This window comes from Aptenodytes forsteri, unplaced genomic scaffold (genome assembly GCF_000699145.1).
Source record: "Aptenodytes forsteri isolate BGI_AS27 unplaced genomic scaffold, ASM69914v1 Scaffold66, whole genome shotgun sequence".
In the NCBI taxonomy this organism is placed as follows: Eukaryota; Metazoa; Chordata; class Aves; order Sphenisciformes; family Spheniscidae; genus Aptenodytes; species Aptenodytes forsteri.
The window spans coordinates 2,965,630-2,979,333 of record NW_008795131.1 but is presented as its reverse complement, the minus strand read 5'-3'; the positions used below and the strand labels follow the sequence as shown (position 1 = coordinate 2,979,333).

At 47.5% G+C, this 13,704-nt stretch overlaps 1 protein-coding gene across 1 annotated transcript in view; it reads left to right on the top strand.

Moving 5' to 3' along the window:
- Nucleotides 1-13,337, top strand: part of TBX4 (T-box 4) — a 57,851-nt gene extending 44,514 nt beyond the window's left edge. The window contains exons 7-10 of the mRNA XM_009278346.1: nucleotides 6,485-6,637; nucleotides 10,418-10,506; nucleotides 11,085-11,326; nucleotides 12,715-13,337. Coding sequence (XP_009276621.1) covers nucleotides 6,485-6,637; nucleotides 10,418-10,506; nucleotides 11,085-11,326; nucleotides 12,715-13,337 — 1,107 coding nt within the window. The remainder of the gene's footprint in view (nucleotides 1-6,484; nucleotides 6,638-10,417; nucleotides 10,507-11,084; nucleotides 11,327-12,714) is intronic.
- Nucleotides 13,338-13,704: the final 367 nt, after the last annotated feature.

Genomic DNA, 13,704 nt, shown 5'->3' with positions numbered 1-13,704 from the left:
CCCGTCTTTAATCCAACCAGCTGAAGCCTTTTTTTTTTTTTTTTTTTTTTTTTTTTTTTTTTAGGAATTGTCTTACAGCTGATCTGAGAAATAGCGGTGCCCAAATGAATTATAAAGCCCAACATGAAGTTTTACATTGTCTGCTTTGTTCCTGCAAAAAAAAGAAAGGAGCGGAGCTGTGTGCCGCTGGGGATGGCATGTGTTTTGCAGGGATGAATAGATCCGAGTGTGCAATTTAAATAGCTGAGTAAGAAACGACCAGTGGAGTTCTTGGTTGAAAAGAAGATTTACATCTCTTGTGTTAAATCTTTTTGTTGTTACATTACTGGTTTATATGAGTCAAATGCAGTGGGTTTTAGTAAAGTTTAACTAGAATCAGATCCTGAAAACATCTCCCAGTCTTGGGCGGGGAGCTGGCCTGGAGAAGGCCAAGTGAAGATGTCACGGCTTGCCAAAGACCTTTTGCGTCCACGGGTGACACGAGGCCACGCAGCAGCGTGGGGGGGGGTGCAGGGGATGCTTTGCCTCGCACACCAGCGGATGTCCCAGGATCACACACCCGGGGTCCGCCCTGTCCCATCCACTCAGAAATGCTCATGAGCTCGTGTGGAGGTGGACTTCTCCTCCACACCAAAGCTGTATCGCGAGGCCAGGAAACACTACCACGAATTTCAGCTGATCCTAGATGAAAAACGACCGAGGGGGAAAAAAAAAAATAAAAATCGCAGCTTTGGCCCTCTCGTAAGGAACAATTTGTCTGAGCTCATGTTGAATCTTTTCCCAGGATTTTCCAGCCTTTCTTTTTTTCCCCATTGTGCGGATTGCCAGGACAAACGTGTGGGTTTGGGAGGCTCCTCCTCCGGCAGCCCGGCGGGGAGCAGCCCGGCCGGCTTCAGGGCTGGGGCCAGCTGAAAAGAGCCCGTTCCCCCCCGTCGGTGGGGTACTGCTGCACGGCCCTGCCCCGGGCGGCTCCGCGAGGCGGCCCAGCTGTGAGCAGAGCAAGGTGAATAGATTCCTGGAGATGGCTGAAAATAAATAGGATCATTTTAGAGCTCGCCTTTTAGCTGCTGTAAAGGTTTTGTGAATACAGTGTTTTATTTGGTTGAACTCGATGATCTTAAGGGTATATTCCAACCGAAATGATTCTATGATTTTAGCTGCTTGCTTTGGGGTGATGCATCTCTGCAAGCTCCTGAGGTGGATGCAGCGAGGGAGCGGTCCCGGGGCGGTGGCACTGCACTCCCGTCATCGGTCCCTGGAGACGCCCCGTTCACCCCGGGCAGCGCAGCTGGGGCGACTCCTGCACTGATGCTGTGTGGCATCTCTGAACCGTTTACTCGTAAAGAACAGTTCGGTTTGGGATGGCTTATACCATCAAATGCTCTAAATATTAATCGAGGTGAACTGCAGGAGTGGTTATGATTCTGGAAGAGCCTCGTTGATTAACGCGCTCTTTTCTCCATGCTGGAGACTGAATCGTCAGGTTTTTGTTCTGGTCCTTCGCACCCCAGCTCAATGTCCTGGTGTGGGACAAGGGCCAGCCTCAGCTCAAAGGCTTTTTCACTTTAAAAAGAATAGAAGAAAGGAAGAAAGAAGCAGAAAATATATTAAAATGAGAGATTTTATATTAGTTATGTGATCCCCCGGGAGCAACCATAAAATTATGTGGCTTTTTCGTAGCCATTTACTATTCAATATAAAAAGGGTAGTTGCCATGACAGCCACTGCATCATATGACATTTGATACCTTGGCGAAACAGGGAGCGCTCTTAAATCAACTCCCCAAATTTCATATGAAAGTAAATACATTTTACTGGTGATTTCAAGGCAAGTTTGCATTGTGACAAGCAATGCGGTCCCACTACCCCGCTCAGCTTCTGGCCTCTGGGCCCGATCCTGCAAACTGGCAAATGTCTTCAAGCCTTGAAGCCGACGTTACTCAGCAGTGTGCTTGATTAGATGCTAAAGGAGTATGTTTTCCTAAGTAAAATTAAATGGAAGGGGCAAATGACACCATTTTTTTTGACATTTGTTGCTGACTGGGGAATGCCAAAAAAATAAAGAGGTTGAGCTATATTACAGCTTAAGTTCCAGCTGCCAACTGTGTGATCAGCACAAAGGAGCGAGACGGGGCGATTAAAAGAAAAAAAAGATGTTTGTGTAAGCTCAGATTTGACTTTGGAGTTCATCTCGCTCGCAATCTGGTCCGCACGTGCGACGTTGAGGGGGTAGAAGTGACATCACCCTCGCGATCCGCTTCGGCTCCTCTCTGGCCAGCAATAATGGAGTTACGCGGCGGCGCGGGGGTGTGCGCGGGCAGGGGGAGGCATCCCTTCCAGCTTCAGGCTGTGCATCAGGGTGACCGCCCTGGGAGGCGGGAGATGTAAAATGTTTCTCAAATGCTAGAGGAGCTGTTTGGGTCTCGCCCAGGGCAGCCCGAGGAGGGTCCCCGCCGTTGGGTCCCCGCCGTTGGGTCCCGGCAGCAGCGCAGGCGGTTCGTTACAGCCTTTTGGTGCCATCCACACTGATGCTCTTAAAGAAGGTTGCCGTTACCCACATGGGTATTTTTTAGCAGCCATTTTGTTTCTTGAAAATGTGTATTTTCCAGGCAGAGAGCGTGCTTGGGTGGCAGTGGTGGGAGATGCCATCCCAATGAGGGCGGGTGTTGGGATGTCGAGCCAATATCCACTTCCTAAATTTGGGGTTATCTGTCTAATTTGAGGATTCCGGTAGGGATATCTGTTTGATTTACCTTTTGTTGTTCTTTTTTTTTTTTTTAAATACAGAAAAAACTTTGTATTTATTAGACTCCTAAATATGCCGCCATTTCATGTAAGCTGAGCTGTTTCTTTCATAGGCAAATAGACAAGATCACCAAGTTTCAGAGAGAGGCTTTCAGTTACTAAGCCAGTGTGCCTCAGTGCTGCTCAAGAAACACTGTTTTCAGGTTTCCGTTACTAATTTTGTATCCTTGTCCTTTATCGCGTTAAAATTCCCCTCTAACCAATACACCAGTAACTCCTTTCAGTGGCAAGCCAAGGCAAACATCGTTTCTCTTTTAGTAGCTAACCTATTTCAAACTACCTACATTTTGTACCGAAAACAATTTAAAAATGTGTGTGACAGTGTCTGACACTGACTTAATCTCCCCGTGCCCTGGCAATGGAAAAGATAAGTGCAGGAAAACACAAAGGTATTGTTTTAGCATCATCTTGGAGGCTGAGAGCTCCTACATCACCTTCTGTCCCGCTCAGTGCTGCTGCTGAAGCCCTGCCTGCCCAGCACCGACCAGCAGCAGCCGTGCTCTGTCCCGTCAATTAAAATGCTTCTCATTTTTGACACAATTCTTTAAGTTAATCTTTCCACTGATGTTCGTCATCGGAGTGGAATTTACATTTGTTTTGTGTATTTTTAGCCAGTGTCCAGTTTTCCACAGCAGCCTTGAAAACTATTTAGCCTGAATTGTTGGCATTTCGCTTCGCACAGGCACAGTGTTTTGCAGCTAAGGGTTGGGAGGCTTTTTTGAATGATTTGTAGGGGTTTTGAATGCACAAGGCTTACACCAAGCGCAAGTAAGGAGGATGCGTGTGCAGACACAGCCTCTGTAGACGAGTTCTTGCTTTCAAGCCTGTGAAATGTTGGTTGCGAGTGTGCGGACAGTGGTCGCTGCCCCCCGAAAAAAAGATGTGAGAAATCATCCATGCAGCAGGCGCAGGGAGGCCATCCAAAACAGCACCACGACTTCCCATTTTCATCCCCAATCTGACATGCTGGCCGCTCTGCCAAATAGCTGAAGGGATTTTTTTTTTCTTCGTCATATGAGAATGGCGTATTTTTATGGGGCTTTGCTTTACTGGAAGCTGTTCCCCATCCGCATCTGTGGACACTGACTCGATGAAGTTAACCTCAGGGCTCTGTGGTTCTCACAACTATTAATCACGTTTCGTGCTCAGTGATGGCTGTTCGGCTTTGATCTGGCACATCTCAAGGGGGTCTCCTTTCATGGTCCCCACACTCAAAGAAATTCGGCACTTTCCAACGGGTACTTACACTGATACATGTGGGCAAATATTCCCTTTGGTGCAAGGGACAGAAATGCCCAACCTTGTAAATGCAGTGGACTAAATTAAGCCATTTAGGGGATTTTTCCTCCCCACAAACATCCCACAGATATCAAGCAGTTCACAATGAACCTCCAGGCAGGTTTGCAGCCACAACTGTAACCTTGAGCATCTGTCAAAAATCCTTTCCTGAATCAGGCTCCAAAAAGAAACGTCTTGCTCATGTTGGACATTGTTTGGACGTCTTGGGTTTAAAGAGGTTATTAAAAAAAAAAGAAAAATATTTTTAAGGGGGTCATTATAGCCCAGTGGATACTACTTTGGAGGGGGAATACAGACTATTCATCCAGACCATATCGAAACTTGGGCTCCTAATTTTCCCTTTGGAAATCTCAATTTAAGATTGTTTTCTTCGTCCTGCTGTTGACTGGCTCTGACTCTGGGGACAAGTCACTTGTCCTTGCTAGACCTGCGCAGGCAGGGACAGGCAGTGAGGAGAGCTTAGCACACCCCAGCTTCTGCTCCAGACAACTATTACTTATCAGCTTGGCTCAACTCTTAATTATTAAAAATTAAAATGCCCCTTCTTATGAAAGTCTCGGTCCTCTGGCGTTATTCATCTTGGCTTTGTTTTACGAGTGCCTGATACATGAAAGTAGAGAAAAGGCTCCGAACCCAAACCTGAGCCGACCCTCTCAGATCTACACCCTGCACATCAACAGCCGCAAAGTGGTTAAGAGACTTGATGCAAAGCTGATAAAATGCCAAAAATTCCTCATTCTCTCTCTTGGGGAGCAGGGAGGGTTGTCTGGAAAATGTCAACAATAAAAATTGCATTTAAGTGGTATATAATGCAGCCAGCTACTGTGGGCAGAGTTACGTGCAGCCAGACAAAGGGGTTTAAAGAGCACAAGCTCCCAGCTGGAGCGCACAGAGCAGCGCCGCCACTGCGAGCTCTCCTCAGCACGGGCGGGCACGAAATAGAAAGGGTTCCTGAGCACAAACGCCGATCACGGAGCAAATGTCTTCTGTTTCTTGATAATTCTCATTTAAATTTGGCTAAAGCCACAATTAGTGTGAACTGATGCTGCTCTGCTGCTTTGTGTACATCCATACATCTGTCCGTCCCCCTCCATCCGCCATCCGTCCGCCCATCCATTCCATCCATCCGTCCACCCATCCATCCACCCACCCACCCACTCATCTACCCATTTATCTACCACCAGTTGAAGACACCACCCATTGTGGTCTTCCCTACTTGGCCCTTTGCCCGTGTCTCCGTCGGGGATGGACATGTCCTTGCTAGCTGCTTTGGGCACCCCAGTAAGGGGAGGGGTGTCAGCCTGGCCGGAGATCCCCTCGCCTCTAGGACCAGCTGGGCTCGGGGAGGACAGACTCAATTAGCCACTTTGGGAGAGGGAAGAAGAGATTGAAAAGGGTTATGCCAAGAAAACAAGAAGAAAGCAGCATTTCTTCTTTGCCCAGTAAAAGGAATAAAGGCTTTTCTTAAAAGCATTCCATTTCTTAAAAGAAATTCCATTTCTTAAAACCATTTTCTTCTGTAGCATCTGGGCACATCCCTTCTTTGTGGAAGAGCAATGCTGCGGGGCCAGGCTGGGACGGGCGGCATGGCCGGGGGTCGGGCCAGCCGCTCCCCGCTTGGGCAGCCCCGCTCGGCCCCAATGCTCCATCAGAGGAGCCCTGCGCTGGCCTGAGCCCGGGCTGTGCTCTCCCCGCTGGACCTCAGCGCTTACTCGCCTCCCCTAGCTCCTGCCGTAAAAAAGCGCTTGGCTGGCTCCTGCCTCTCACCCGCAGAGACTCGAGAAGAGGGCAGAAGCCGCGGGGTGGCTGCGAGAGGTGCCCGTGCCCGTGCCCCAGCCACCCGCGCGGAGCCGCTCCACAAACAGGAGGGGAAAAAAAAAATCTCCTCTTTTGTAGTTTTCTTTTACCAGCAGATAAAAGAAAAATAGCTTGCTTTTTTTCTTTTCCCTGTGGTTTCTGTGATTTTTTTTCTTTGCCTCTGCTAAACTGTGTATTTTTCAGCTCAGTAAAGTATTTATTAGGAACCTTTATGGACCAGTCTGCTGGTGAATTATATATATTGTACAGCTTCAGCATGAGCTGGGAAAAAAATTTATGACTTTTTTTCCACCCAGACTGACTCTATCCAATAGTAACAAGAAAATGAGGGTTTACCAGGAAAGCTTTAAGTTCAGTTCTGCTTGCCAGAGCAGCAGATACCTTTTCTGTCTTGGTTCCTGTGCATTTATATAATGTAATTTTCCCCTCTAATTTGAAAGCAAAGCTAAAGCTGAGCACTAGTGGGCTTTTGTGTCTGCTAGTAAAAGTCTGTCAAATAGCTATGGCTTGTCTTTTTTTTTTTTTAAATTGGATTTCTCACTTTAGCATCGATTGTTTTTCAGATTATTCTTAATTCAATGCATAAATACCAACCACGACTGCATATTGTGAAGGCGGATGAGAACAATGCTTTTGGGTCAAAGAACACAGCCTTCTGCACCCACGTTTTTCCGGAGACGTCCTTTATATCGGTGACCTCCTACCAGAATCACAAGGTAGGCTGCTTTTCCGGCTAAAGGTGCTTAATTTCTGCTTGCGGGCTTTTGCAGCTCGCAGCCCTCTGCTGCCGACGGCTGCGAAACGAGCTTCCAAATTGCAGCAGCGCAGCGATGTCGCTGCGGTGCTGTGCTTTGACGAGCAGGATCTCTTTGCTCGGAGGGAGGGGGAGAGACTGTTACGCTGCTATTGTGCAGCAGAAAATGCCTGCTTTAAAAGACAAGTTTCCATCCCAGCCCTGCAAGCATTAAACAAGAGTGACGAGCCAGAGGATGCAGCTAAGGAGCAGCATGAACATCGTTGGGTAACAATATCTTGGCAAACCCTGCGAGTCCAGACACTAATGAATCGGCGTGCTCATAAACGCTGAGATGTCATTCAAAACAGCAAGCAAATCTAATAATGACTAGTAAAGCTTGCTCATAAATCTACAGTGAAAAGTAATTCTAGTATGTGTATTTAGTGAGACATACGAGGAATGTAACCATAAAAACGCAGCTAAGAGCCTGCTCTGTGGTTAGCACATGAAGGCGGGAGGGGGTTTGGGGGTTTGGGTTTGTTTTGGGGGGACTATAAAGTACAAAGGGCTTGGTTCTGCGCTTTGGGTGTGTGTCACAGATACCCGTGTATTGTAGGGTTTGGCTTCTCTTCTTTTTTGAGCGTGTTGGTAGTGGCGGCAGTGGGTAGCGTTCCGTCTGAGGATTTTACCAACCCAGGTTACTAGCAGGATGGACAGCAATTTGAGTGAATTGTCGCCTCCCCGTGACAGCGGGTGTGCTGTCACCAGGGCAGGGAGAGGAGAGGATGCCGGGCAGGGGATGGCAAGGCTGCGTTTTCAGTCCTGCTGCCGATTTGCCTGCCTTTGCACAAGCTCCTGCTCCCCTGCTGTTTTCCTAACGGTGAAGTCCGACTGCAGGGTTGTTTGAGGATTAATTGGAGTTTTTAAAGTACATCAGGATTCATAAATAAAGATGCAGAGTGAAGTAGCACTGCCGGAGCCCTTGTGTCACCCCGAATGTGAAATCTGCCATGTGTTACTGTATCAGCTCCTTTTCTACACATTCACAGGAAAATACTTACAGGAACAGGAACATATGTGAAATTCTTCCTCCCCAATAATCTGACCAGACCTTTTCCTCCCAAGCAGGATGCCTGTATGCCCTTTGATGCTTGAAGCATAGAGTCCTCACAAGATTTTGCAATTAGTGAGCCAGTTAAAAGACTCGGAGCAGAAACATGGATGTGTGTGCTATGGAAAGACGGGGGAAAAAAAAAAAAGAAGTCCCTATTTGGACACTGAAGTGAATCCTGTTTGAAAAGCTGTAGCTGTTGGTGTAAAATGACCAGTTGCCCAAACATGGTTAACCAAAAAGGCTCGAAAGAGCTTATTTAATAGCTACTTAAAATGTCTCACGTGTCAATAGTGCCTTTCATCCCTAAGGTTCCCAAAGTGCTTCATAAACTTAATACTTCCACTGCCATTGCCGTACAACCGCTGCTGGGGGGAGGCTGGTAGCTGGGTTGCAGCACAGAGTGGACCTGACAGATTTAGGGAAAACGCCCCAGACGAGCCCTAATTTTTTCGTGCAGACCCTGCGAGGGGCCGCCCCGGTGCTGCCCAGCTCTTGCTCTGTGACCTGCAGGCTGGGGGGGTTGGATGCCGCCCGGCGGGGGGGAGCACGGTGGTCTGCAGCAGAGGAGCAGGAGGCAGAAGGTCTCACCACGACCTCACTGTGATCTCGAGAAAATCACAACCTCAGAGAAATAACCAAATGGTTTTACTTATTCTCTTAGGCATTAACAATTAAAAACCTGGTCTGGGTATCTTTTAGAAAAAACAAACAACTGAATTATTTTTAGCTCAGTAATATCCTGCTAGCAAGATGTGTCCTTGCGAATAATCGTCTTTCTAAACAAAAAAAAGAGAGTCTCGGTTACAGAGCTGACTGCGGGCTCCCAGAGCTGGAAAGCTGATGATAGAGGCTACCCGTGAGTACAGATCCGTGAGGAGGGTGTAGGTGTTTACCCAAAACTCCCTCATGGGTTGGATGAAGCCAGGGGAAGGTGACAAGGAGTGACCGAAGCCCTGATTCTGCTCATGTCAGAGGAAAACCACGGTCACTAAATAACAAAATTAAATTAAGATGTACAAACCTGATGTCGGGCTGCGGGTTAGGAAGGGCCCTACGCTTCTTGGGGTTCCTCAGCTGATTGGGAGCTACCCTGGAGCCACTGTGGGCTGCGGGAGCAGAGAGGAAAAGCTTGAGCCCTCGAGGCTGGTTAAATTCACATCACCACCTTCCTTCTCCATCACAGATACTGGCCAGCTGTTTTCTCAGTTTTTTGGTAAGGGATATTTTTCAACATTGCTAAAAGTGTAGTTGTTAGTTATAGCAACACTCTTGCAAAATCATCCGAACGCAGAACTTGCTTGTTACCCTCGCCACTAAAATCGGATGCAGGCTGGTGCAAGCCCGCGGCTGACTAGCAGGGAGAAGGGACCCGAGGGCAGTGGGTCTGCAGGGAGATGCGTGTCCTCACCTCCCCACCAGTGTCCTGCCACGGTGTCACCTCTCCTCCTCCCGGAGAAGGTCTTTTCAGTGACAATCGGGTGCCCAAGGAGATGATCCTACCCACTGATGTCCGTTAGTAGGGAAGGACATTAATAAGACCTGTTTCTGACCAGTTCTGTCCGTGATATGTGTTAGACCTGTCTATAACCTTGCTGTCAAAGAGCCTTGGGCGCACGTTTGTGTGCATACACACATACATCTCTTTGGGAGGCAGACAAGGGATATTTTTAGGAGCTCCTGTGTCCCTACAAATGTTCTGGTGCTGTTCTGGCATTTTCCAGCTCCTGAAACCCTCTCAGGTGATCTTGTTCGCTACCTGTTTGTCTTCACAAAATCCTTTGTTAAAGACGTGGTTTATTTTCCTTTTTCACTGGCCAACCCAGTACCTTTTCCCGGCATTCCTGTATGGCTTTGGTTTGTACCTGCCTTATACGGGGAAGGGATGGGGTGGCAGGATTGGCGAGGGAAAACTGTATTTACTGGGGCTGTAAGACAGACGAACTAGCGAATATTTTTAAAGGAAATTTCACACATAATTTTTTTAACAGGGTTTTCAAGAAATGGCAGAGCTTTCACAGTTCCCTTACAAACGCTGAGCTCCATCAAAATTAAGTCTAGTCTAAGTCAATTCTAAGGCATTTTGACCCTTTTAATACACTGCAGCTCCTGGGGGGAAAGGCAGTTCTTGCAAAAGGCAGCAACTTTCCCTTGCCCAAAGACAATTCACTATTTGAGCCTTTTCACAGAGGAAAAATGACTGTATGTAAAGATATATAAAATTGTTATGGAAATGAGGGAGAGCCACACCGTAAGGAATAGGGGTCTCTAACATGGAGACGTAGGAAATCCTCTTTTAAATCAGACAAATACATTCTTGCTAGCAAGAGCCCAGAATAAGAACACAGGACCCAGACTTAAGGAAATTTGCATTCCTGTCCTCGTTCATAATCAGCAGTTTTGTCAGCTTTAAAAGCTGCTTCTGCAAGATCTAGCACCGAACTCCACAGCTCAGTTTCTCTCTCAGCGCTGAATGCAGAAACGCCGTCTCTGCCACCACGTCTTTAGATGGCTGAAACTCTCGTGGACTCTGCATTTCGCAGGGTGTCGCGTAGGGCAGGGCGCCTAGAGACCTACAGCCTCAGACCTGCTGCTGCACCTATTGGTCTGATCTATTTTCAAACGCTTTATGGTTTCATTCTTTTAAAGATAACCCAGCTGAAAATTGAAAACAACCCCTTTGCCAAGGGATTCAGGGGGAGCGACGACAGCGACCTGCGCGTGGCACGACTGCAAAGGTACAGCCGAGGGGCGCGAGGAGGGATGGCGGCGAGGAGGTGCTCAGCGGGGCGGCCTCCTGCCCGGCTCATCGGGGTCGGGGAGCTGCTGCAGTGTGCACGCCTGTGCACGTGTGTGTGCATGGGTGCACTGAACCCGGGCAGCGTCTATGGGCAGGCGGTGTCCGACACGCAGCCAGCCAGCGCGCCCTTCAGACCCGTGCCCTGTGCAGAAATACAGCCTTACAGCTGGGCTTTAATCCTCATTCTGCTACTGATGTGCTGCGCCTCTTTGGAGAAGCAGTTAAAAGGTGCCTATGCCGTGGGGGCATCCCATTTTCTTGTGCTTGAGGGCATTAGGGCTTTTAATGCCATTTATACCCCTGAAAAGCTCTTCCTGGAATTCAGTGGCACGGTCTGTGTGTTGTCGTAATACTTGCCCACACCCAGCAGAGTGTGATGAGTGTGAGTTCATCAGATTTGGCAAAGGGTGTTGAAGTCACTGGATGGAAAGCTCTAGGGAAGCCAAACTAATATTTCATCTTTCTGTTAATGCTGATTGCTGTCTAACTGGTGATAATTTTTCTCACCTCTTTTAGCAAAGAATATCCAGTAATTTCCAAAAGCATCATGAGGCAGAGGTTGGTGTCCAGTCACGGCCAGCTTTCAACAAAGCCAGATGTTAACCCACTTCATGGGAATCACCAGACCCTTCAACATTATCAGTATGAGAACGGTGCTCACATGCAATTTGCAGCTTCAGATACTCAAGATCTGCCACTCAACACCTTCACAGCACAGAGAGATTCAGGGCTCTTCTATCACTGCCTAAAAAGAAGAGGTAACTCGAGTTTACAGCTAGAAAAATATTACAGCAAATAAACCTAAGAGCATGAGCACTGAAAGACTTATCACTAATTCCAGTTCGTTTTGGATCAGTTTCTTAGGCCCTGATCTTCAAAGATACTGATGTGGTCAAAGTGTTTTGGAGGGTCAGGGCCCAAGAGCTGGGGTTTTGGGCAGTTATGGGTGGTTTTGTCCCATAGAAGGCAAATTCAGACTCCTGAGTCAGAGCCGAAAAAAATAATCAGAATGCATAATTCAAACGGCATGAAGCTATGCTGGAAAATTATCCATTGTTAGAATCAGCTGAATTGATAATTGTTTGGAGGAGGCCTCATCTATCCTGAGGTGTTCTGACACTGCCATTAGCATTAATGGAATTATACACAGTCAGCACTTTTCCAGGATGAAGCCAGCAGCAATTCCCTCGATGTCTGCAGATTAGTGGGACTGTGGTAGCTGTGTGTAAGCATCCCTTTCTTCTTATCCACTAGTTCTCAAGTTTAAGTGAGCTGTAACTACATTCTCTTCCTTTTAGTCCAGCATCAGATGAGATCATGGCATGTTTTAAGTTAAATGGAAAAATTTTGCCCAGAAAAAAAATCCTTCTATTTGCATGTCTCATTGGCCACTAATTTATTTAAGCTGTGAGAATCCTCTGATCATGGGCAAATGAAGAATCTAACACCACCAGTAATGAGGACTGCAAGGCAAATGTGTAATTTTAGCAGATGTTTAATCTGCAGATGAATTCACTAATTCATCCAGAGAATATTCCTAACAACTAACAGAAAGCTGCTGGTAAACACGGCCACAGTCATCATAATCGGTAGGAGAGGGGCGAGAGCTTCTCAGCGTAAAGCTGAGGGAGGGACTGATGACTGGGAAAGGGCTCCTTTATCTGGAAATATTTCTGCAGCTTTTGACATGAATATCTGGGAAATGTATGGTCATTTTTGTAATGACAGGAAGGCAGGCTGCGATAAGACCCTTTAAGAGACTTCTTGAATTTGTCAGGAGTAACACTGCAAGAGTGTCAGGGACCTCTGTTATCTGGATGAACGTGAAGTAATCTCTGATGTGAGAATAGTAGCCCAAGTCACTCACTTAACCTGATAAATGTCACCAGAATGCTTTGAGGCTGAGGGGATTAGCCTGACATTTGCAACACAATGTCTTTTTGATGTTGTACATTGTTTTTCCAAACTAAAATGGTTTAACTGGATTAATCTGAAAAAGAGCACCAGTTGTTTAGCGAAATAATCGCAGACTGCATGCTCGGCTTCTAAGAGGACTCCATAAAACCACCCCAGGCTCTTAGCAGATTGCTGTTAAACGCCGTCGCTCTGGGAGCTGCTCCTGAACATGAATTTTTTTTGTTTGCAGAAAGCGCTCGGCACCTGGACCTGCCCTGCAAACGCTCCTACCTGGAAGCCTCCTCTTCTGTAGGAGACGATCACTATTTCCGTTCCCCGCCTCCGTATGATCAGCAGATGTTAAGCCCTTCTTATTGCAGCGAGGTGACACCGAGGGAAGCGTGCATGTACTCTAGTTCTGGGGCTGAAATTGCTGGTGTCTCAACGGTTGACGACTTGCCGCCTCCACCTCCCCCCTTGAGCTGCAATATGTGGACTTCTGTCGCACCTTACACCAGCTACAGTGTTCAGACAATGGAAACTGTCCCTTACCAGCCTTTCCCTGCTCATTTTACTGCCACCACCATGATGCCGCGGCTTCCGTCCATCACGGGTCAAGGCTCGCAGCCACCAGGTAACAGCCACTTCAGTGTCTACAACCAGCTGTCCCAGTCTCAGGTTCGGGAGCGCGTTCCTTCTTCATCTTTCCCGAGGGAAAGGGTGCACCCGTCTGTGTGCGAGAGAAAACCCCCCTCTCCGCACCTAAATGCGGCGAACGAATTCCTGTACTCACAAAGCTTTTCCTTGTCGAGGGAGTCGTCGCTGCAGTATCATTCAGGGATGGGGACTGTGGAGAACTGGACTGACGGATGACTCTGACGGCCAAGCGATGCCACAGCCAACGTTACTGCTCCAGAACAGTGTTCAATCAGTGTTGATACCTGTGGGTAACTTGCACTTCAGTGAGACAAATGTGCATTTCCAGAGGGATTTGCGTGGGTGAAGAGCTTGTATCTTCAGACACACAGAGAATTACATCTCCTGTCTTGGCGGGCTGGATTCATCAGTCTCTTACTGACTCCCAAATAAATTAATTCTCGCGTCTTCATTACTGATCCAGTAGGAACCACCTTCGTGACTAACAAGTGAAGTAGCTAGTCATTTTGTTTTGCTTGTAATATTAAACATCCATGAGCAAATTTTGGCTATTTGGGAAAAATATGAGCTTCACTTTCATGGT